Source organism: Sabethes cyaneus, chromosome 3 (assembly GCF_943734655.1).
Source record: "Sabethes cyaneus chromosome 3, idSabCyanKW18_F2, whole genome shotgun sequence".
Classification (NCBI taxonomy): Eukaryota; Metazoa; Arthropoda; class Insecta; order Diptera; family Culicidae; genus Sabethes; species Sabethes cyaneus.
In genome coordinates this window covers 185,952,502-185,978,315 of record NC_071355.1, presented here as the reverse complement: position 1 = coordinate 185,978,315, position 25,814 = coordinate 185,952,502, and the positions used below count along the sequence as shown (strand labels likewise).

The 25,814-nt window shown below is 38.9% G+C and overlaps 1 protein-coding gene across 4 annotated transcripts in view; it reads left to right on the top strand.

Moving 5' to 3' along the window:
* LOC128742198 (uncharacterized protein DDB_G0283357) overlaps positions 1–25,814 on the top strand; it is a 55,294-nt gene that overhangs the window by 8,769 nt on the left and 20,711 nt on the right. For all 4 annotated transcript variants that reach the window (XM_053838470.1, XM_053838469.1, XM_053838471.1 and 1 more), the window contains 6 exons: positions 19,035–19,155; positions 19,223–19,383; positions 19,448–19,635; positions 19,706–19,862; positions 19,925–20,215; positions 25,430–25,477. In XM_053838470.1, the coding sequence (XP_053694445.1) occupies positions 19,035–19,155; positions 19,223–19,383; positions 19,448–19,635; positions 19,706–19,862; positions 19,925–20,215; positions 25,430–25,477 (966 nt within the window). The remainder of the gene's footprint in view (positions 1–19,034; positions 19,156–19,222; positions 19,384–19,447; positions 19,636–19,705; positions 19,863–19,924; positions 20,216–25,429; positions 25,478–25,814) is intronic.

Sequence of the window (25,814 nt, the reverse complement as noted above, 5' to 3'; positions counted from 1 at the left end):
TGTACCCCCGAGGGGATACTGCAATCCTTGGTAGTTAACTTATCAATAGTACATCCCCTGAGGGGTATACTCATGATAAATAGGAGCTTATAGCTCAATACCACTTTCGGTAAGAAACATCAAAATGTCTCGTAATTTTAGTTTCCTAAAATCCGATTCATTTAAGACGTAGGATCCAAAGATCCTATGACGCAATTGTGCTACTGCAGGACAGTTGCAAATTACGTAATATGGTGTACCGTAGTCGGATTCACATAAATTATAATGAAACGATTCAGCTCGCTGAATCGTAGCCATATAATGATTTAGTCTGCAGTGACCAGTCAGTAATCTGACAAGAATACTGCAATTTACCTTTGAGTGTTGCAAAAGAAATTTTGCAACCTTCTCACAAGGCTTAACAATGAATCTTTTCGTTTGACGACAAGTTTCAAGATTTTCCCAATAACGTTCATGTTCAGATGAAAACCAAGATCGAATCTTTTGTTTTTTCCAACATGCCGTAATTGGTAAAGCAGGTTCCGGTCCGAAAACCGACTTTTCTGCTCCAGATCTTGCTAGTTCATCAGCCCATTCATTTCCGGTTATACCAGAATGGCCAGGAACCCAAACCATGTGAACGGCATTTCGAATGCTTAGTTCTTCTAATTGGGTGTGGCAGGCGATGACTGTTTTAGATTTAGAATTAGCCGCACAAAGGGCTTTTATAGCGGCTTGACTGTCAGAACAGAAGTAGATAATCTTGCCTATCAGTTCTTTCTGAAGCGCAAACTAAGCTCCGCACATAATTGCAAAGATTTCAGCTCGAAAAACGGTGCAGTAAGTACCCAACGAATAGGATTCCTCCAATTCCAGCTCACGGCAGTAAACATCAGCACCCGCGCTCTTCATATTGCATTTTCCAAGACAATGTTGAATAATAGGTTAGAGATTGCTGTGTGATTGCTTCGTGCATCCGATCGCTCCCCGTTTTAAGTTCTGCTGGGACACCGTCTTTCCCAGCAGTCTGATTGTCAGATTGTCTGATTGGCAGTTCACTGATTGTCTTCTCAGCCTCCTCCTATTGGTGGCAACCTAGATTCGAACATACGACGATTTGTTAGACCAGCTTCGAACCTCGAAGCTAAATGGGCAGTCGTTGCACATCACAGGTTTGTCAGCACTGCTCTGTTTTGTAGAAACTCCACAGGCCGTTACCGCCGAATCTCTCTGCGCCCGCGAGCACGTGCGCCTGGTACTCGCGTTTTTCAGACAGTGGATTCTTTTTTCCGTAGCTCTAGTCTCTTTATACCTTTCTCTGTTGTGATGTGTAGCCGCCGTGAGCATGCCACTCCTGGCCTGGATCTTCTCATTTTCTCCCTGGTATTCGACATCAAACCAGCTGCTACGCTGTCTTCCACACATCGTGCCTACCATCTCTCTCGCAGTTGTTTCAATGGCACCATGGAGCTTCCTCCACAGCCCACTTATATCTTTTTCCCTTTCTTCCTTCTGTTCTGTGATTCGTTGATCAAGTTTTCTGATTCAAGCTTTCCGCTGCCACGCTATCTGCCGTCATTCGGTGGATTTTGTGATGTCGAACCCACGACCACTGACGAACTAACATAACACATAGATGAAAATCCATCAAAAAACATCACCTTACGCATTTTGATTGCATACTTACTCCCTCTGTTATACAAAGGGTTTTATACTCAGCACTTGAAATAACGTTCGAGCGCTGTCGGGTGGCCATGCTGTGAAACATACTTTTTTTATAAATGAGTGCTTTTGTATGGACGATGGATTTTATTTGTTTGATGTTACTGTTACTTTAACAGCTAGGATCTTTCGTGACTTTCTGCGGAGTTGGGATTTAACCCTGGGTCCTCGACGTGAGTGGCATGAATGCTAACCACGACACAGGAATTGACTCCAGGACGATGTAATTAACGCAAGCGTCTCCTCTGTTTGTCTGTGCTACAGCTCCCAATATTCGGTCGAGTAATTTAACCGATTACACCACCGTCTTCTATTTTGCAGTCTTATATCAAGTTCTTTTAAACTTTCCCAATCATTCTCCACACATTTACTTAGCGAAACTTTATTTTGTTGACAATATTGTTCAGTCGCACAGATTTATAGATATATAACTTTTCGGTTTTTTCGGTTGTCGGTTTGTCGGGTCTGAGTAGTAAAGAGAGTCGGGTCCCACGTCAGGCTTCTGCCGTGCTCTGCAAAAAATTTCAAATTCTCGGCGTTTTACTAGCAAAGCGCAGAAGACGAATCGATTTGCTCTCTCTCAGTCGGATGTTACCTTCTCCGACGCGACGAATTTTGTTTTGCTTTTGCAGTGCTTTGCTGCTTTGCTCTGCCGGCGAGTGAGCATCAGTTTGGTTTCATCTTTCTTTTTCTGCCGGACCGCATACCGCATGCATGCTCTCAAGGTCACGGAGCAAATCGGTTCAGTCCATATACCTAATTGCCTATCGCATATTCTCTTTGGGACACTGAGCGTATAGTCTCGTGTCGCCAGTGTACGAAGAAAATATTAGCTCTGCTTGTTGTTGTGCTCCTTCTGCACAAGATGAGTGGTCGTGAGTCACAACTATTGGATCAACAACCCTAGACATTTGAGTCTGGCCGTCCGCAAATGTACCAAGTTGCGCATGTTTGCCTGAAAAATGGTGGACCATTTTTCTAATAAAATTGATTCATTTATGCCGGATCCGTAAACTCCGGAGTCTATGTTCTGCAATTATTTACGCAATATGGCATTTAGCGACGTCTTGCTGAAATTACTGTTCTTCTATAGAGTAAGACGTCAGTTTTCACGAGACTTTAAAAAGCATAGCAATAAAATATATTTTGTATTGATGCAAATACTCAATATCTTCACATTAAACTATAAATCATCTAGAGCAATAGTGTTATGCAACATAAATTCTCCATGTTTCTAATCATGTGCTAAATCGCACTTTTGCCCCATCAACGGGGTAAAAGTGCGAATACGGCGGGACAAAAGTGCGAAGTTTGAATCTATGAAATTAGCACAGCAGTAGCTAACAAAACCATAATATCTTCAATCTGTGATGTGTTTTGGTAAGGAAATTCTTAATTTGCACTTTTCCTATTTTCCGTTGGCGTACTGAAGCCAACATCAGATCGAAACTTTACCATTTTTTTTGCATCACCTGCGAATAGACGCTGTTTTTCTTCGGCCAACATCTGTAGAGCACACAGTTTTCGGCCGATCTTCCATTTCTAGTACACTCAAATCTCGTTTTACGTCCGCTATTGGGGGACGTAAAAAAATCAGTCGTAAAAAAGAGGACGTTAATTCACTTTTTGGACGTAAAACGAGAGATCGTTAATTCAAATTTTGGACTTAAAAAAGGCGACGTAAAACGAAATTTCGTAACGTGAATAGACGTAAAATGTGACTGTAATATAGTACCTAAAAATGTAAATAATTATGAGCGTAGATTTTACAATTTACGGAGGGAACGGTAGAAGAAAGTAATGAAAGAAAGAGTCGATATAATCTAACAAATTGATGCCAGGCGTGAAGGGGAAAGAGTGGAAGATGATGGGGTAAAGAAGGGTCGTATGAAGCAACGCTAACACCCGCGTTGAGAATCTCGGCTAACCCGCTGACAGACGAACAGCGTCACGCGCAGTAACTTATAGGTCGCAATGGCCCGCATAGTGTCGTCGCCCCGTCAGTAAAACGAGTCAGATTCTCGATCCATGAATCGCACTTATGCCCCGTCCGTTAATCGCATTTTTGCCCCGCTAGGCACTTGACGGGTTTTGGTCAAATTGCGGAAAAACGAAACATATTTTGTAAATTCTTCTCACCGTAATTTCAAGAGAAATATCTGAGTGATGTAAAATGCTGCTACAATTTTTCAACAAATAATATCCTGCTGATGTCGTATTAGCCGTATAACGAAATATTACATCAAAACCGTTGTAAAATAACATTTACCCATAACTCAGCAACTATGCTTCGTAAACAACAAATGTTTACGATACATTCAAGCTGTCAAAGTAGCCATCCATCCATGCCACTGTAGTCAATTTAAAATTATTGAATCGCACTTATACTCTCATCGCACTTATACCCTCATCGCACTTTTACCCCTCCTTACTCTATATTTTTTTTCGTGTTGGGGACTTACCACCGCGACCATTATTTTGATCTATTGTGGTGTGTTAATTTATGCCATGTCGTATCAGTGAGCTATCAAAGTTTGATGAGCCACCTCAACTACTGTCGGCATTTATCTCAATCAGGTGATGCATTTCGTATGAAATTTATCACCTGATTAGGAGCAACATTCCAAATATCGCAGGGCTGAGTCAGCCCCTTACCAAGATATCTACGTCGTTTATGATATAGTGCAACACAGTCGCACAACAAATGTTCGGAGCTTTCAATCTCATGATTACAAAAGCGACAGTTAGCTTCATTAAGTTTGCCGATGAGTTTCAGGTGGTACTTACAAGGACAATGTCCTGTTATCAAACCGGTGTATGTGCTCAAGTCGGATTTTGAAAGGTTTAATAGTTTTTGTGATTGAAGTGCATTTGGCTCTATAATTTTAAGGGCACTTTTAAGGCCATTTTAATGGCACATGAAGATAGTCCAAAAAAGGGTTCGGGTCCTATGAACTGCATGGATGACCCCTTCTTTGCCAATTGATCAGCAGTTTCGTTCCCTTTGATTCCGCAGTGACCAGGAACCCAATAGAGATTGACCATATTGCGACAGGAAAGTTTTTTCAACAGTTTTATGCTTTCCCACACCAGTTTAGAAGTGTGAGTTTTTGATTTTAAAGCATTCAATGCTGCTTGACTATCCGAGCAAATACAGATATTTGCATTTTTGTAGTTTCTTTTTATGCAGATCCATACACACTCTAGTATTGCATATATTTCTGCTTGAAATACAGTGGGATGTTTTCCAATTGAAACTGAAACGTTAATCCCTGGGGCTGTTATACCAGCACCTGTCATGTTATTTTGTCTTGATCCGTCTGTGTAGAACACCAGTGATCCTGAGCGAAAGTTAGGTTCTTTGGCATTCCAATCAGAACGAGTAAAATCAAGAACACGAAATTTGTGATCGAAATAGTTACGCTTAGGCATATGGTCTTCGTTCATTAATATTAAGGGATTTATGGAAAACTCCTTGAGAATACTTAAGTGTCCAACGAGATCACCATCGAAGAACCTCATGGATCGCTTGAGCCTCAAAGCACTTTTCATAGCATCCAATTGGATAAATTGCTGTAGAGAAAGAAGATTGAGTAGAGCTTCTAAGGCTTTAGAGGGGGTGCTACTGATAGCTCCTGTTATGGAGATGGTAGCAAGCTTTTGTAACTTGTTCAACTTAATTTGAGCCGTCCTTACTCTATATAGTCAATAAAAAAATAGATGGTCCCCGCCCGGTAGTATGCTTCATTGGTGACTGACGAGTGGATTTTCAAACAAATATGCTTCTGTCAACAACTTGTTAATCGCATCATAAGTGCATATTTCTGGATCATTGAACAGTATTAGAATTGGACAATTTAACTTTTTAAAAATGCGTCTCGTCACTGAGGACAATTTTTAATGTCTTTCAAGTTGGAAGAACAAAGTTCTTTTTGGTTAATTGATGCTCAAAAGATGTAAATTAAATACCCTTGCGTCAAGTTTAATACATACATATTTTATTTAAGAAAAATAATGTTCTAGGAGGATGAGTAGGGGAAAGCCACTATCATTTCAAGGACCTGCCAATGTATGTGGGTAGAATTACAGTAGATCCAAATTTGATTATCAAATGAATTTCACACTAATGTTGTTACAGAAGGGCCAAAAGGGATTGGGCGGACCCACAAGCAGAGGCACTTGTGCGCATTCCGGGGTTATAAGAGTCGCTTTCCAGCATTAGGATCCTTCCATGTAATAATCAATTTCGCTGTACCAACTTTAACCCACGTGATGATTTGTTTGTTTTGAATTGAGATGTGCCATATTTGCTTCAGACCTTAAGGATTCAGGTTGGCAATCCACTCCGTCATCCAGCCTTCCGCATTTATGATATCAATAATAATACTGTTAATAATATGATATTAAGATGAAATGTGGTATATATGGTAAAAATAGAACAATCTCACCAGCAGTCCTTCGTATAGAATAGAGTAGCGTCCTTTAAGGTTCCATAAATGCTTCTAATAGTTAATTTAATTTTTCATTCTGGTATCCATGTGCAGTATTAAAACTCGTTTTGGCCAAGGTTTTTACTATATAGCAGGAGATGCTTCATAAGCTAAAACGAAAAAAAAAATTAAAATAACTTATTAGGCTTACCTGTTAACTAGGCCGTGTGGCTCCGCTGTCTGGCCAAAACCGCGGTTTTGAGACCAGGCAGCCGGGAACCACCCAGCAACGCACCTCCTAGCTTGGCTACTCAGTAGAGCATTACCAGGTATGACCACGTGGAGGCGCTAGGTAGGGGCTTGGGATGGCTAGAGCTATATTGGACGCTCCTCATTTGCCTTCCCCATTTCATACCCTATTTAAGAAAAATAATGTTCTGATTCAAAACGGGAAAAGTTGTTTTCTCAAAATAAGTTTATAAGTTCAGTTCACTACAATTGTTTATTTATTACCGAACATGCATCTATAACTATCAAAAAAACATATTTTATCTTAATACAACAGTAATTGTTATTTTACTGTTTATCTATTATTCCACTAGTTGAACAATTGCCCTGCTAAGTGCGTTCTTCCAGCTTATTTGACATCAGTTTTCGTTATAACAAGAGCATGGTCTTATGGTTTTATTTCTTGGATCAGTTGGATTCAATCATTTAGGAAATTTTGTTGCAATAATTTTTTCGCTCAGGGGATGCAGAAAGTCGCAACTTTCGCAATCACTAATTTTTGCAAAAAAAAATCAATAGAATCGTTCCAGAGCGCGTGACAGCCGGCACTGCAAAAAAGTTAATCGAAGATAATGCCGATCGAAAATCGCTCATTGTCTCATACTTATATACCCACTTTTCGATACATTCCTTGTATGCCACACTAATCTAATTCTTTATTCCGGTCAGAATTCCATGGCGTCACCGAGTCACGACTATCATCCGCCTCTTTTAATATATTTATCTTCAGACAGTATTTTGATCGCTTATATACGACGCTGACCATCGGCGCTGGGGCTAATTTGTTTTTATGGCGAATTTAACTGAAAACTCACCCGACGACTGATTGCTGGGCACGGCTGCGGTTGAGTTACTGAGCAAATTAATCGATTAGGTAGGTGATCGCCGACGACGGAACGGGTACAATGCGGCATACAATTTACATTTTGACACGCTTTTATTAGCATTAATAAATCTTACGCAACACAATGTGTTCATTCCGGTATCACGTTGAATTGTTACTAGGTTGAGCACAACAGAAGGGGGTAATTGGGCGTCTGGTGACCTTTTTCTTTGCTCTTCCTCCAATGTGGTACATACCGTGGATGAACATGACAGCACTGTTCGTTTACATCCACAACGGAAAGTTATCCCACATTCCTTGTACTTTGTAGCAAAGTAACATTGGTGCTCCGTGAGGACTCTGTGACCTTTTGCGAAATAATATTGTCAAACGGTCGAGTTAACAATTAGTGAACTGAAATAGTAGATGAAATTTGTTTGCACTCCTTTGTCAGTGTATGCATAAAAAATATCTCAACGATATTGACGAGACTTTTTTTTCGCGAACCAGCATCCGACGTGAACCGTTGTTTACGCTTCTGACAAATACAACACGACTCGTGTATTCTATTCTTTACCATTCGAATGCTGCTGCTGCTGCTGTTGATGATGATGATGATGATAATGACGATGATGCTAATGATGATCAATACACACATTCAAGGCCAAGCTTTCGAGTGTGTTGCTGTTGTGTCGTGCACTGGGTCTCCCGGCTAGGAGGCGAGGCAATTTCTGTTCAAGTTTTTTTTTCTCGTCACGAATGTTTTTGGGTATTTGTGTTAAGGTTCTCTGTGCGAAAAAAAAGATCTACAGGTGTCGAAAATGCGCAGAAGAAAACATGTAGCGTTGGCTGGAATGTGCCCGCTTCTTAGCAAAACCGGTACCAAACCGTTTTTGAACCTTGGAATCAGAATCAGTCAGAATTGGGGAAGCTAAGAGTATGCATCGCAATTAAATATCGATGGAACATTGCGGAAGTTTATTCTAGATAGCGTTTGGGTGTGAGAATTATTTCGTGTTTGGTTGGGACCAGCCTTTTGGCGAAAACTAAAACTGTGTTTGCGGTTGATATAATTGTGTAAAAAAGTGTTGAAAAAATTAACTCGTATATTTGCGTTAAAGTGAAAGGGTGTAACCATGACAAATCCAAGAAAATATCGTGATAAGATAAAGATTCAGGAGGAAAAAATGAAGCTACAGCAGTTGGAGTTCGAGAGGACGATGCAAGAAGTGTCCCCCATACTGGTGTCAAGGGTGAGAGTTACTTCTAATTTTATTACTGAAGAAATTTATAAGGGTTGTATTTGAATTTATATTTCAGTATATAAATTTTCTGGCGATTAGAATAATAAATATCTGATTTATTTTTGCGCCTAAGCTACGTCAAAATTACGTAAATATCAATTTCATGAAATGTATTTAAAGCTCACAATTAATCGATAAAGTGAAATATTTGTTCAAACCGGTTTACTTCATAATTTGGCCCAGCATAACATCATTCTGACAACGTCATCTTATTCAAGTGTACTCATGAGTACACTTTAAGTTCAAGCGCCCTCGTCAAAGCCAAAAATTGCGCCCAAAATTATTCCATGATTTTATGTTATTACAATTCTACCAAAACACACTAAGAATGATCGACATAATTTTACTGTACCCAATTTATATGCTTTGAGTAATAAATGTCAGTTTTTTCACAACCTGGGCGATGTTTATCAACAGATTAGATGAGTGTCCGATACAGCTCAGATTTCTAAGTAGTCTGAGTCTACGTACTGAATGATACTAGTAGTAGATGTTGACTCATATTGAAACTAGGATGACCCGTCGTGGCTATAGCCACAATACCAAAACCTTTGACAATGTAATATACAATTCAATAGCCCGTATTAAAATAGATTAGTCAAATATCTCCAAAATTTGTAACCTTCTATTGATTAAAACACGTGTAATCTACAAACGAACCAAACGGGGTTCAGATATAAAGGGTAAAAATCTACCAATGTTGAGTAACGTGCTATCGGGAAAAAAAACTCAATTTTAGATCCGAAACAAAATTTTATTTTGGTCTCGTCAAAATTATGGTTGCCGAAAATGTTGATTGCATTATACCGGGCAGACGCTTGTTGTCTAACCAGCCACCGCTCACTCCAACTACAAAAAAACACCTTCGTTCATTGGCGGAACTAGGGGGGGGGGGGGGGGGTACACATGGCTAGGGGCAAAGCCCTCCCTAGAAAAATGAACCTGGCCGACCAAAAAAATGGTAAAAAAAATACCGGGGACTATAGCTCCCCTAGAAATGTGCGCTAGTTCCGCCAATGCCTTCGTTTCAGTAAACCGGGAAACTCTTTGATCAGTTATTTGCTTGGAATCGAGTCAATGCAAAACTTCCGATATTGGAGATTTCAACCGCTATTCTCGACCCGGTCCCTTAAAAATATTACTGTATAGTAAATGTCTAATGCTACTTTTACTAAACTCTTAATCTAATCTATAAGGCTGAATATAATAACTATCTAGCTGTTACTGGTTGCGAAATATAATTATGTGTCTAAAAAGCGTACTTAATAATCACTTAGTTAGGCCATTACAAATATTTTATAAAGTTTTTGTCCTTCCGGTGTTCGGTCACTGCAGGGGGGGGGGGGGGGGAGAGGAAAAAAGACAAATTTTTCGGCCGATTTTCGAAAATTCCGTTGTTCGAATTTCCATTTCTGTTTCGTGCTAGAAACATTAACTTAACTCGTACACTCATTTTTCGTGTTTTTCAGGGTGAAGAACCCACAGACAATTGATTTTATGAATAAATATTAACTCATCTCCTGCAAATTATTTTTTTGCCCCCGATTTTTCAAGCCAATTTCCAAGGGGGGGGGGAGGGGCAGACAAAAATTTTCAAAATTATTTGCAATGGCCTTATTCAGTATATTAAAATACACATTTTCTCTGAAGACTGTTTGTCGCTAGGACGCATATTTATTGAGTTATAAAATATTTTATCAAAAAATAACACCCTTCTCAATAAATTTTTTCCGCGGATGCTTCAGGGATCTCTTTAACGGAATTTTTTTTAGACAAAATATAGTACTTTCCTTTGAAAGTTGTTGGATTGCGAGAAGTTGCCCGAAATTAAATTAACCTGCCTAAAAAAAGGCAGTGCGATTTTTTTTTTCAAATATTGCATAACTTATTAAATATGCGTCCCAGCGACAAACAGCCTTATGTATTTTTGATATACTGGGTACCTTTGTAAAACATTTGAAAGCAATAAGAAAATCGTGTGCAAAATTATTGAGCATAATTGATTTTTAATTGCTCTTTTTAGACACATCATTATATTTCGCAACCAGTAAACAGTAAAGTGGCTCATTTTAGTATGTTCTGAAACTTTTTGGAGGAAAATTGTTTTTTAACTATTTAAAAAACATTTTTGTATCATCCTAATAGGTGAATTCACGGTCACCCTAATAGTTCAGAAAGATGCGCTATATTTTATTGATAAACTTCTTCAAAGATACCACCTTTGAAAAATTACGCATTTTTTACCCAATTGCTTTTTACGATTTTAGACCACTGAGCTACGGTCAGACCAACTGCGCAGCATGTACCGTAGAGAGAATTCCAAGGAGTTGAGTGAAACCAGAAATAATACCTAATTCCATCAAACTCCTCGAAATCAAGGGGAAGGAAGAAACCGTGGACCTCCTGTACCAAACGCTTCCCATATAGATAATGATTTATTTACAGACGTTGGGAGTATCTTTGCTAATAAAGGTTCAGTTATACTCCGGACCCTTGGGGGTGAACTAATTGTTTTAGACCAGAAGCCAGGCTGCAATTGGCCAAGGATATACGCCTTTTTTCGCTCTCTGAAAATAGATTGGTCTTTCAAAAATATTAGCTTATCAATAATATAACACTTGAAAATAAAGTACACACGATCTGCACCTCCCAGCTTGGCTACTACAAATTGAAGTATTTTCAGGTATGGTCACATGGAGGCGCTAGGTTCGAGTTTGACATGGCTAGAGCAATGTTGGATGCTTTTTACTAGCTGCTTTCCCCATTTTATAGTGGGTAGAGCATTAGACATAAAAAACGAAAAAGAGAAATTGTACTATTTCTTACCTGGTACTTCTCCAGACAATTATATTTGTATGCAAATCAAAACTTGAGCTTCTTTTGAGTGTACTTTCATGTAAAATAGTCGTTAACTTGATCCCATCGTTTTTACGGTTTTTTTCGTTAGACGGTTAAGGGTATTTTGAAACACTGCCTCATAAACTCATTTAAGAGATGTTTTTTAACATTTCCGCTAATCAAATTAAATAAAGGTGATGGTAAGGGACATCATACCTTATCAGAATATGGGAAAATTTATATATCATTACAATATCCAAATTATGCATTTGCGATAATTCACTTGTCTACTAAAGACGGACGACAAATGAAAAATTAGTCTCCATCGGATATGAAAAAGGGGTCGCATGGCCGTTCTCAATAAAGATGAAAGCGTTCTTAAGATAATTTGATCTGAATATTGTTAGAAAAAAGTCCACCGTCTGGTGTATTATGCCCGGTAATGTTATGCTAATATTGCATTTACGCAAATCATAGTGAAATTTTATGAATCATAGAATTAGCACGTGACGGTTTCAAACCTTTTTCGTGTTATTACAACTCATTAGTGATCTTCTCAATCCTTGCAACATAATGTGGGATCCAGGCTGGCTAACTGGTTTGCCAACTTAGAAGGCCGACACGAATGACGCAAATCGATTAAGAAACTGGTTTTTTCGATGCGGTCAATTCGCCACCGTGTCACCCAGCTCTGCTCCCGGTAAAATTTTGGAATTTGCCAAACGAGCCTGTTCCTTTACGTGGGATTTCCAATTTCACACTGAAAGTGTAATACATATAATACTACGCGACTAGTTCTCAAATGGTTTCTAAAATATGGCGCAGCAAGCACAAATCTCTTTTGACATTTTACACGAATATGCCGAACTTTGCATTCATTTAAATTATCTGAAAATAAATAAAAAATGTTAAAAAGAAAATTGAAAAGGCAGCTCCGTCTAGCTTGTAGAACAAATGGTTTGATATAGAAATATGTGAAAAAAAAAAACAACTGTGCAAATAACCTGTGCATGGCGCCTAATGGGTTCGCGCGGGGGGAATAATTATTGAGAGCTTTTCAAATGCTGAAACAAAGACCGTCGGGGTTATATTTAGAATTATCGGAGACTATATGTCTTGAGACTAGGCACTTGTTTAGATTTTGAGCAACAGGGCGAATATTCGCTAGATGGGTTATGTTGGCAAAAATACGTAGCACCATGTGCACCTACACCATTGTATACATAATCAGTATAGAGTTAGTAGCTTCTCTACTATCAATTGCTCGAAATGTTCGAATTTCTCTTATCATTTCTGTGAATGGAATTTTTACTAAATAACATGTTTGTTGATCTGACTCCGTAAGAGTCAGTCGGTATATAGGAACCCAGCGTTCTGATTTACAGCTGCCAGCGATCGTGCAATCAAACGGCAGAGGGGTGTGTACTTTCGAATGCTACTACACCAAAGCGGTTACAGTGAGTAGTCAATCCGGTGTACGTTAGTAGTAGCTTGTGCTGTTGGTGGTAGTGTCATATCTGAAAAGTGCCTTACCCACAGCAAAGCGCGCGAAAAACGGAACGAAAGTAGGTAAATAAAAACAAAGCAGAAGCGAGAGTTTAAACTTGTTGCTATTTTAGTCGAGTAAACAGTGAAAATGCACCCATTGATCGGCGTCAGATTGAACTAGTTGTTGATAAATAAATTGCCTTCATGTTGATTGCTGTTGTTTTTATACTGTGGCTTTAATGAGCAAAACTATGACGCAGTCATGTTTTGCATGTTCGGTTGGATTTTTTGATAGTGTATTGAATTATATCGTAATACGCCTTGTCACCAGGGTAGTAACGATATAGGGTTGCCAATGTGCGTGGGACTGAAACAAAATTTGCTATGGTGTTGCTCTGCCCACAGCAACATTTGGCGAAGGATTGTTGTTTATTTATGCTAATTAGTGACTAATTAGTGGAGCACCGATTGAAATCAAAACAAAAAGTGACTCAAATAGAAAGGTTGACTCACTGAATCAATGTTTCATATATCCGGAGTTATTTGCGATAGAGGCGTAACTAGCCAAATGTAAACAAATCGTTTTATTATACCATTAGCTTTAAAAAGACTGTCAATATTGATGGTAAGAATCCTTTCTTTTATAGTAATCGATATAATTTCATTAAAAAAAAATTTTGGTGATAAGCGATAGAAGAGTTTAATCAAAATAAAAGACAATTTGAAATTTAGACCTTTTCAGTAACAGGCTCATTTGCAAATCGTTTGGAAAACAGGCGTTAGTAAAGAGCGAAACTACATTGTTTTCAAAACACAGGCGCATGTAAACTCGCAAAAACTTTACAAAAAATCAAAACAAGGCGAAACAGTACTGAGCGAATCTTATTGTCAAAATACGCTGAGACTCATTTCAAAATGGCTAAACAAGAAAACCTAGATTTTAAGCATAAATGCATAGATTTAATGTAGTATGGTTGAGAAACTTTAAGACAGGTTTATTCTATGTCAATCAACAAAAATAAAGCCATTGCAAATCATATTTAAAGTTTTTGTCACCCCCCCCCCCTTGGAAATTGGTTTGCAAAATCGGGGGGCAAAAAATAATTTGTAGGATATGAGTCAATGGAATTTCCGAAAATCGTCCAAAAAATTTTCCTTCATTTTTGTCTTTTTTCGTATATTTTTGCATAGAAAATAATAACGTATATATTATAAGCAAGAATAGATTCGGTTTTCACGTTTAAACCTTAAAAAAAATTTCTTAAAATCCATGTTTTTTTTTGCTCGATTAAAAAATTCACTTTGTTTTTCTTCGACCCCCCCCCCCCCCCCCCTTCAGTGGCCGAACACCGGAAGGACAAAAACTTTATAAAATATTTGTAATGGCCTGATTGGTTTTAGTCACTTCCATTTAAATTATAATGTAAAAAAAAGTTCTCGCTAATTTTTGAATGTGATATTTTTCATTGTTTGCATTTTGCTAGTTACGCCCTAATCGCAAATCGGATTTTAAATATTTAGCTTATATGTTGTATTTTATGCGGTAATATTGGAAAGTTTTATATCGGTTCGCAATTTACTTTGTTTCAGCAATATTATTTCATATTACTACGTCGTACAATACTCGTTGCTGAGTGAATTAACCAAAATGCCGTCCCAGAACGCATATACAGTTCAGACTCGATTATGGCGACATCCATTTAGTACGTCACGCAAATTTTGACCAAATTCAACCCCCCTTCCCCCCTTTGTCACATTTTGTCACACATTCATGACCCCCCCTGAGAAAGTACGTCACGTCACGGCTAAACCCCCCCCCCCTCACAACAAAATAATTAAATAAACATTCCAACTTTTTTTCAACCTATCAATATAATTCACTTCAATTAATCCATCAAATAACAAAACAGAACTAGCAAATAAAAAAAGGAAAATTTTCATGGAAAATCTTGAAAGAATCAGGATTTCCTGCTGACGCCTTGCAACAACAAAGTCTTGAAAGAACTTTTCTGACGGATTTTGTCATTTTGTGTATTTTTTGCAATCACTCAACATTACCTTAGATGCGAAATTTAATCTGCAAGTTGTACAAACTCTATCCTTCAGGGAGCCTTTGAGTGAGGGACGGCAGAATCTTAAAACTAGCTGGAACTTCGGTATGAGCTTATGTTCATCAATTGAGTTTAACACGAATATCAAGGCGAAACATTGCCATTGGTCTCTGGTAGCACCCAGTAGCCCCTCAGGAGTTTGTGCGGCTGCTATTTGCGGTTGTAAAAATTTTTTAGGCAGGACGGTACTCAAGGAGCTCTTCAGTGGTGTACAGCATATTCTGTAAACCCTTATAATTCCCCGAATAAATTTTCCATTTGAAATTTTTTTCATGTGACGTCTCATAACTTTATACCCCCCCCCCCCTCACCCATACGTCACAAATCGTCACGATTAGGTCAACCCCCCTCCCCCCTATAAGCGTGACGTACTTTATGGATGGCCCCTATCCGGGGATTCGATTAACCGCAGATTCGATTATCCGGGGATTCGATTATCCGAGTTTTTAGACTCGATTGATTACACGGTGTGACAAAAAAATTTTTTTAATATACTTTGCAAGTGACCTAGTTTACGTTGTTAGTTGCACCTAGTACATCATTAAAACACATATGACATCATCCTAACACCCTCAAAATTTCAAGTTATTGCAAAAAACGTTTTTTTGGCTAGGTGTACGCATGCTATAATGAATAACTCAATAATTTTTCAAGCAATTCTAAGTGTTTTATACATTTTTGGAAAGCTTAGAGGACAAGCTTTCAGAATATATACACATTCACTATGGTTCTACAAAAGTTAGATGAGATTTTTTCAATTAAATATGAAATTTAACTACAAAAATGAATTTTTTCTCTCTTTAGGGCTCCTTAAAGTGACCTTAAAAATGACCCACATTCATAGCTCAACATCACTTGTTTTATATTCAATCCTAAGACTTTGGTCAAAATTTCAGCCAAATCGGTCAACATTTGCAAATTTGAGACCATTTTTAAGAGCTGTAGAATTTGTTGCTTCTCATATATCACCCGCCTAATCTTACAACTGAGCATCTTGTACACGATGTAAGATTATACATGCAACCATAATTAAACATTAATTCATGATTATACATACATGAACATGCATGTGGGATAGGCCGTCACCTTGTCTCAACTCTCGCCGCATCTCGGAGGGACTCCAGAGTGTCCCCGAGATACGCACGAAACACATAACTCGATCCAATGTAGCTCTGATCAGTTGCGTCAGTTTATCCGGATGACCGTTTTCGTGCATTATCTGCCATAGCTGGTGTCGATCGACTGTATCGAATGCTGCTTTGAAATCAATAAAGATGTGAGGCGTGGACACCTTGTACGCCCGACATTTCTGCAAGATTTGTAAGATTGTGAAAATTTGTTCCATAGTAGCGCGAGTCCCCTCGAAACTCGCCTCGTAATTCCCTACGAAACCTTGTGCTTTGGGTGACAATCGACGAAACAGGATGTGTGAAAGTATCTTGTAGGCGGCAATTACCAGCGTTATGCCGCGGTAATTGTAGCAGTCGAGCCGATCATCGTTTTTGTAGATGGGACAAACCACTCCTTCCATCCATTCCTCCGATAGCTTCTCCGTCTCCCAAATCTTTGAAATTCGCCAGCCGTTGTCAGCGTTTTTTCTCGGCCATATTTATAAAGCTCTGCTGGTAGGCGGTCCTCACTTGCGGCTTTGTTGGTCTTCAGCACCCCGATTTCTCGTTTGACTTCTTGGTGATTAGGTACTGGGACATTCCATGGGCACTCCTAGGTTGCAATGCTTTTCAAAATTGTTTATAAATTATATTGAACATATTGGCTTTATTTATTTATGTGCATTCGCTTTGACGAATGAATGAAATTGATATTTTTATTCAGACGTAGAAATCGGTCGAAGGAATTACATTCTAGATTTGCTAGCACAACTATAGAAATGATTAGATAGAGTGCCCGTTATTTAGGGGCATTTATGTTTTAGCTAAGTATTTGGTCTTAAAGATTAGAAAAATTAACTAAGTTACTAAGTATTATGATGCTATGAAATATTTACTAGTGAAATAGCGATATGGGCAAAAATGATTCCCTGTTAGTTGTGTGGCAAACATCTCGTCATGCCTTATCTAGTCTGGGCTTAATTCTAACGGATGCAAGTGAGATTTTTGGTCAATTAGTCATAACGCTTTATTGTGAAAAAATAAGATTATCGGGAAAATGTCTAAGTCCAATACAATTTACACTGCTTCAAACAATTAATTGATTATGAGAATTAACAGACAAAATGCTGAACTTGCATGAACTAGGATAGATACCATATGTATGAAGTAATGTATTTATATAAAAACTTACAAAAGTAAAAAGAATCGCACGAGACCGAACAGGTGTTTAGCAGCTTACTAATTAAAAATAACAATTTCTATTCTGTTGAAAATACAAATCATTTTGCCGTTTGTCACCTCTCAAGATGATAATTTTCTTTGTCTTCCGGTTGCCTTCTAAAGCATTCCTAACATAAACTTGCATTGGTATAGACAGAAACACCCCAATGACGATTGATGGTGTGAAAAACCAACAACATTCAACGTGATTTTAATAACTTAAGCTATTTAGACTATATAGCTTTTAGCCTTCGACAAAATTGCTCTAACTTTCTGCAACGTTCAAGTTATCACATAAAATTGAAAACAAAAATTATCGTCAAGAGTACGTTCTTACAAATTATGAACTAGAGTGAAATGTTTCTGTTATTTCTGTTTAAAGATGGGATAGTGATTACACAGGTTACTATATACTTTTAAAATACCAAATTGATGAAAATTAATTAATTATTTAAATTTAATTGAAATAATTAAGTATAAAGTCATATAGCCCTTACAACTATTAGCATTCAGTATTGTTTTTAAATATCAGATATCCGGTTCAATTGAAGGTACTTCACGATCTTTTCAACCTATTCCGTAGAATCGTATATTGAACTAACGCTTTACTCGTTGATTTGCTCATTTCCTATTTCGCACAATGCAAACCATTATCGTCGGTTCGGTCGGTTGGTGGTGGTGGTCATCGGTGCCTGCCGTTGTGGTGGCGTTGCTGCATGCAGGTTTCGAGGAGTGCCAATCTTACGCCCACGCTCGGTGGCTTGGGTACATTTCGAGGCGGTTCACTGCCCAACGTCAACAACGATAACGATAACTTGTATCAGGAAAAGGTCCAGCATGCAAAATTCCGAAATGTGTCGGTTTAATTGTTGTGGTGTTCTCTTACTCTTACTCTTGTACCGAGAAGATTCAGTTTACTTTTCTTTTCTTTCATTATTTGAATGTTGGCCGTTTTGCTGGAGTTATTAATACACTTGTTTATATCGTTGTTTGCTAATTGTGCTTCGACTAGCTTTTAGTAAATGCGAAAATGCGATGCAGAAATACTTTAAAATTGAGTTCATGGTTTGTTGCAGTTTTTCTATAGTGACTGCAAGCAAAATGAAAGTGATACTTTTTGAAAAGTGCATACAGCTTTTAGATTGTTAAGTTTTGGCACTAACTGCTTTTGAAGGAATATTGGCGCAGAAAGCAATTACATTTAAAATACAGCGATTAGTTTTTAAGAATTATTAAAGAGACGTACATACTGTTAGCCATTTGCAATTATTACAAATACAAATTATTTTGAATGCGTTACTAAGATACTGAGACTCAACGTGAGGTTTAAAATATTATTACAATTACTCGAGTAACGCTGTAAAAATGTGGCACAAAACTAACGACGCTCGAGGAGGAATTATTACTTTTTTATGGTTTTTCTCATATAAGTTAAACCTACCAAGGCATGCTTTAGGAACTGTGTAATTACCCTATATGTATCAATCAAAGCAGTAGTGGTTGGTTATAGTAGTAATATATGCACTCATGCTTGAAATTAATAGAAAATATTCTTTTACCTTTAGAATTTTCATTTGTATATACGTTTTAGGCGCCTTGAATTTAACACGATTTAATTTGACAGTAGCATTATCGGTGTCGCACATTGTTGTTATTAACTGTTAATAGTTCATTCTGTGATTGCTTCATTCTAACGGTGTTATTTTGTTTCTTCACATCAGGGTGATGACGGCAGCACACTGACCGAACTGAAGTCCTATACGCAGTTGGAAAGCGTAAAAATTAAAAAGGAATCAGCAGCCAAGCCGAATACTCCATCCAATCACAGTCGAGAATCTAGGGGTGAGTATGCTTGAGCTTGTATTAAATTTTGAATCAACTATAAAGTACCATTGGGTGCATATTCTAGTTCGAACTCCTGGTGGACCAATGCGGAATCGGCAGTCAAGTCGGAACCACGACACGTCACCATACGGTAGCAATTCGGTGCATCTTATACCTCCGATGGAAAGCAACTGGCATCGGTCCATTTCGGACTCCGCTATCCACCAGAGTTTATGTCAAAACCAGGTAACACAGTACATCGTTCATCCTAAATAGAACGTTTGAGTGACACATTATTTTCAAATTGCAGCCAGAGTCCAATCACCTGAACACAAACTCACCTCTAACGTTAAGTCCAACAGTTCGAAGAAAGATTTCAAATGCTCAAAGTATCTCTAAAGTGCATCATCATATATCGTCAAATCATCTTGAAAATCATTCGCCACATGATATGAGATCCCGTTCATCGACCGGTTTACCGGGTCTACCAGGGATAAAGTACGTTGAACTGAAATTATTTTCTCGTGGACATATAAAGAATAACTATTGCGTCTGTAAAACATTTCAGCATTTATCCATCGCAAAATCACACAGATAGTATCCAAATTCCTATCCCCAGTAATACGGGCTCGTTGCCGGATTTGACTTCGGTCGGTTATCCCATGTACCCTTCGTCACTGGATCAAGAATACGATCAGAACGCCCATAACAATAGTTACTGTGCTGTAAGTAAAGAGTCAATCCTCAGTTTCACAGCCCGTCATTATCTAACTTTGTTCGTACACAGAGTCCTCTCGGTACATCCCCGTCATCGCTATCGCCAACGTCGGCCATCCACAACCATCACCCGCAGCCTCGACCGAACAATTTCGGCGGGGGAGGCGGAGGAGGTGGTGGCTATCCGATTCCGACCAGCAGTCATCCCAACAGTGGCAATGTCAGCCCCAGTAACAGCAACAACACCACCATCACTAACCTAAACAGCACTACCAGCAGCAGCAACAACAACAACAACGTTAGTAGTACTAACCATAACAACAAAACAAAGAATAATAATCAGAAGCCGAAGTCTAGTCAGGTAAGTAGCAATTTGTTGGCTCTGGTGTTCTTTTCCGCGCTGTAGATGTTGTCTGCCGCTAGTGTTTAGAGCTGACCTAGCTAGCTATAATAGTAGCTATCGAAAACAAACAACAGCTGGTAAAGTGAAAAGCCAGTTTGGCCAGTACCTTATAATACCTAACTGAAATCGCTTGCGCTCACTTTATCACAGAATCTAACGTTTAAAGCCTGCATGAGTATTGTTTCGTTAGTGAAAAGCTGTACCTACTGCGGTAAATCATGCTAACAAGCACTAATCGGTTCGATTTTTGGTATTAGAGATATGCCGGCGAATCTCCTCAATTAATATTTTATTATCTTTTGTTTCTGATTAGTGTTAGGTGAGAACTACAAAGTTAAACGTTACACCAGCTACGAAAATTATTATCTTGTTTTAAAAAATGGTTTATAAAAATTCTTTGTTTGTGGTCTCTCGACGTGAAATTAGCGTAATTGTGAAGTCACATGGCATCCAAGTACACAATAATGTGAGTTTTATTGCACACTTAAAACATATTTTATGACCAAAATTGATCATAAAATACAACCTGAGAGCGTTAAAGCTTAAATTGTTGCTGGGCCGGTTAAAATTTAAGTGAAATGAAAACCGTAAAATCGATAATAAAATACAACACTAATTCTAATGCCACAAAACGCATGAAACTTGACAATCTCATGATTTCGTTTGCTAACTACTGATAAATGCTGTAAGCTTATTTTGGGGATAATGATTAACGTACACAATCGACCGAATGATCTCAGAATTCCATTAAAAAAATCAATATTTAAAAAATTCAAGGAAAATAGGATTTTCCTAACAAACTATGAGAACTCGCCGGCTTGTTCGCACATCGCTTAAAGGTCTTTCACACCAAAATGCGGGCATAGCATTAAGCATGTTACTCACTGACACTAGAACAAAGCGGAACAAATCTCTCTATGCTCATGATCGATACATAAACAAACGTAAATCACATATGTACATTAATTTGATATGAGCTCTCATCTTATAAGATGGAAAGATTTTGCAGAAGTACCTATTTGAAAAATCGCCATTCTTCGATTCGTTCCAACGCAAAATCATTAAGTTTGCCAAAATCAATTGTTGCAGATCTGCTCAAACGTCATTAAGAGTGCTTTGCTGTGGAAAAAAGGCTTACTTACTTACTTAATTGACCTAACGACTTACGACAAGGCCTGCGCAGTATAATTTCTTTATCTATTACGGTCCATGGCAACTGATCTCTACTTCCGCGGGCACCCAGTGCTCGCCAGATCTCGCTCCACCTAATCTTGCCGCCTCGCTCGCTGTGCCCCTCTTCGTCTTGTTCCTACCGGATTCGATGCGAAAACCATTTTTACAGGATAGTTGTCCGGCATTCTAGCAACATGTCCTGCCCAACGTATCCGTCCAGTTTTAACTACTTTCTGAATACTTGGTTCGCCGCAGAGACGCGCAAGCTCGTGGTTCATTCTTAGCCGCTATACATCGTTCTCTTGCACTCCGTCGAAGATGGTTCTTAGCACCCGCCGTTCAAAAACTCCGAGTGCTCGTAGGTCCTCTTCTACCAGTGTCCACGGTTCATGCCCGTAGAGGACAGCTGGTCTAATTAGCGTTTTGTACAGTGTGCTCGGCGAATCTCGGCTAGGCGGTGCTTGCTAGTTAGAGTCAGTAGGATTGTTGCACTGGCCCCGTAATTTTCCTGTACTCTAACAGCCGGCTGCGAAGTCTGTCGATAAAGAAGGGTAATGTCTAAAGACGGTATAAACCCATGGCTTTGCTTTTTACAGTGTGCACTTTGTACGGGGGTTCAGATTGTTCAACCGCAAGTGTTTGTGGAGTCCGTAGTAGGTCCGACTTCCGCTGATAATACGCTTTTTAATCTCACGGTTGGTATTGATTGTTGTCCTCTGTTGCCAGTGAGCCAAGGTATACGAACTCGTCGACTACCTCGAACTCATCCCCGTCGATTACCACGGTACTGCCCAAGCGAGCCCTGTCGCGCTCGGTCCCGCCCGCCAGCATATACTTCGTTTTAGGCGTATTTATCTTCAATCCAATCTTCTCTGCTTCGCGTTTTAGTCTGGTGTACTGATCTTCCATCGCTTCAAATGTTCTGCCGACGGCATCCACGTCATTAGCAAAGCAGATAAATTGACTGGATTTATTGAAAATCGTGCCCCGCATTTCGATCGCCGCTCGTCTTATAACACCTTCAAGCGCAATGTTGAATAGCAGGCAGGAAAGACCATCTCCTTGTCGAAGTCCCCTGCGAGATTCGAATGGGTCCAACAATCCACCCGAGATTCTCACACAGCACTGGATCCCATCCGTCGCAGCCATGATAAGTCTAGGAAGCTTACTCGGAAAGTCGTTTTCGTCCAAAATTTTCCATAGCTCTTGTCGGTTTACGCTATCATATGCGGCTTTGAAATCGATGAATAGGTGATGCGTGGGGACTCAGAATTCTGCCGCAGGGTGAAGATGTCCCTCCATGAAGCCGGCTTGGTAACTTCCCATAAATCTATTGGCTATTGGCGATAGTCGATGGAAGATGACTTGGGACAGCACTTTGAAAGAAAGAAAGGCTGGAAGTGCTGATGAACATGGATAACGCAGTTACTGCAGTTAGTCGGAACAATGCCCCTGTACGTCTGAATCTGAAGACCAAACTAAATTTTCTGAAAAATATCTTGCCTGGCAAGCAATATGTTACGCGGGTTAAAATCTCAAACATTCGTAACAACAGAGATACCAATAGAGATTCGATAACAACATAAATGCAGAGATGTACCGACAAGAATGTCCTAAAAAGCGTCTATTGCCTTTCCTCAATCAACACGCAGTGCAACCGTTGTTCTGGCCAGGCTTAGCCAGTTGTCATTACGTCATAGTTATAACTGCAGGTATAACGAAATTACATTATTTACGGCCAATGAAACCTATCTGTCTGGCCGATCGAAAATACTGGTCGATTGTGAAGGAAAACCTCAAGAAGCTCGGTGGAGAAGTATCAACGGTTTCAGAATTTTGATTCGAGTGGCTCAACGTTCCGAAAAAAGTTGCCGATAAGATTAATGGAAGATGGAAGGAGTTCAGAGAAAGGTCCGCTCAGAAGCATGTGGAAGTAAAAATGCATATAAATTTAAATGCAGTTCAGTAACATATTACATTTACCTTTAATACAAAGTAAAAAGTCTATCCCCAATAGCAAGAGAAATCGTAGGTTAGTATCAGGCGGGCTTTATTGGGACCCGTGCCAATACGGATCAAATTTTCATTCTGCGACAAATCCTTCAGAAATGTCGGAAGTACAACGTGCCCTCGCCTAATATTTTCGGGGGTTTCAGGGCAGTATATGATACAATGTTTTTTGGTCAAACTGGGCGAGTGATATGCTACGTGCGTGTTTTGGGGGCACTCTCGAGTCCCTTCGAAACGCGGACAAGGGAATGAACTGTCCTATATGTTATTCAACATCACTATTGTAGGTGTGATCCGACGAGCGGGCATCGAAACGAGAGGATCGATCTTCCGCAAAAAATGCCAACTCTTAGCCTTCGCAGACGACCTCGATATCATTACTTGAATCCTTGGGACGGCGGAGGCAACCTACGCAAGACTAAAACGGATGCTAGAAGGACTGGGTTACAAATCAACAACGTTTCTTACCTATGGACAGTAACTATTGAAGGCGATGAACTAGAAGTGGTTGATGAGTTCATATATTTGGGATCTCTGGCCATCACCGAAAATAATACGAGTAAGGAGATTCAACGACGCATTCAAGCTGTAGCCTACTTTTCCCTCCGCAACACCCTTTAATGCGGAGCATACGCCTCCGCACAAAGTTGGCGATGTACAAAACGTTAAACAGATTGGTAGTCCTCTACGGATTCAAGACTGTAACTTTGTTTATGGAAGGCATACGTGCACTTGCCGTATTTGAACGAAAGTACAAACGTACAACCGGAGAGTAACCGAGGCGTTTAAACCTCGAGCTGCAAACACTACTTGGAGAGATTCTCATCGTACATCTGGCGAACGAGATACGAAGGGCTGCACACGTCGCAAGGATGCCGGACGACTGTGCAGTGAAATCTGTTTTCTTCAAGGACCCAATGTGCTAGATGGGGCGACCAGGTTGAAGCCGACTTGCGTGTATCGAAACGCTCAAGGAATTGGTGACGAGTCGCCCAGGATCGAGTGCAGTATAGATGAATTCTTCATACGGCAAAATTCATGTAAGGTACGCCAATAGGTAACCAAATTTGCTCAGCAATGATTTCTCGGACGGATAATCAAAAATTTTTCTTTGGAATTTCGGAAAAAAAAGAACCTTGAGTTTTTTAAACATCATTTTCGTTTATGAGTCTATGCAGGTTTACAAAATTTTAAGGAATTCTGCGATCCATCGGCCTATTGAGCGATAATCTTGAAAATGGATATTTGAGAAAACAGGCAAAACGTATTTGTTTTTAGTAGAAACTGTTATATAAGAAATAGCTTGACTTTAAAATAATTTCTCAATTTCTAATCTCGAAATAGTTTAATAGAATATCGAGAAGTCAAAGTGAAGTGACCGATTTTCTTTGATTAGCATACCAGAAAATTTATTTTACAGAAAAATGGCGTTCAGTTGGACAACTATCAATTGCCTTTGAACGCTTACGAGCAAGGATTTGAAAAGAAACTGTCACACATCCAGTATGTCTTGAGTCATAGTTATAGATTAGAATTGGGATTGTAGCTAGTGAAAGTATTCAAGGATATCTCGTCCCCGCGTGTTACGTTATAGGCAATAAGTTTGTATTTAACAATCATCAATTTAACACTAACACGAGCTCAGCTTTGAGATACAACTTAGGGAGAAACTTATAGATCTTTAATGTGGGCAAACAACGCTATTTAGGATCACTTCTCCGATAAAATCCCAGTAATCTCATTTCACATCACATAAAAAAACTCAGCCTGTGACCCCGTGCTTGTCTCTCACAATTCCTCGGACTAACGTAACAACACAATTGAAGGCTTAAACGTTGTTTGTGTTTTTTTTCATGTAAATATCGTTTAAAGTAGTGTTTTTTCTCCGATTGGCCATTTTATTTGATTTCAAATTTCAGTCTTCGCTTGCAGGCTTGTTTCATTCGATGTGTTAAATTATTTACATTCTTCATCATTAATTTTTTACAGCCTTTTTTATCTGTACCAGATAGCAATAGATTTACATTTATGTCGAAGGTATATAATTTTTATTTTATTTATTTTTTAGTTCTAAGCATCAATCCAGTCGGCGACTGGTTTGAACCCATTTTCTCTATTCATTGCAACACGCGTCTGTTTTATTTTATATTTTATATATCTATTTTTTCGTTGCTAGAAAAAATACATAACTGTAAATAAAGCACTTCTTAAACCGCAAAAAAGCAAAGCAATAGCATTTTCCCTCGATGTTTTAATTCGTAACAAACAGTATAAAGTTGATGTATAATAAATAACGCAGTCGTGTGTTATAGTGCAAAATAATCCCTACCTGAAGTATACCTCGTAGTACCAAACAAAAAAAACTCATCTTTTC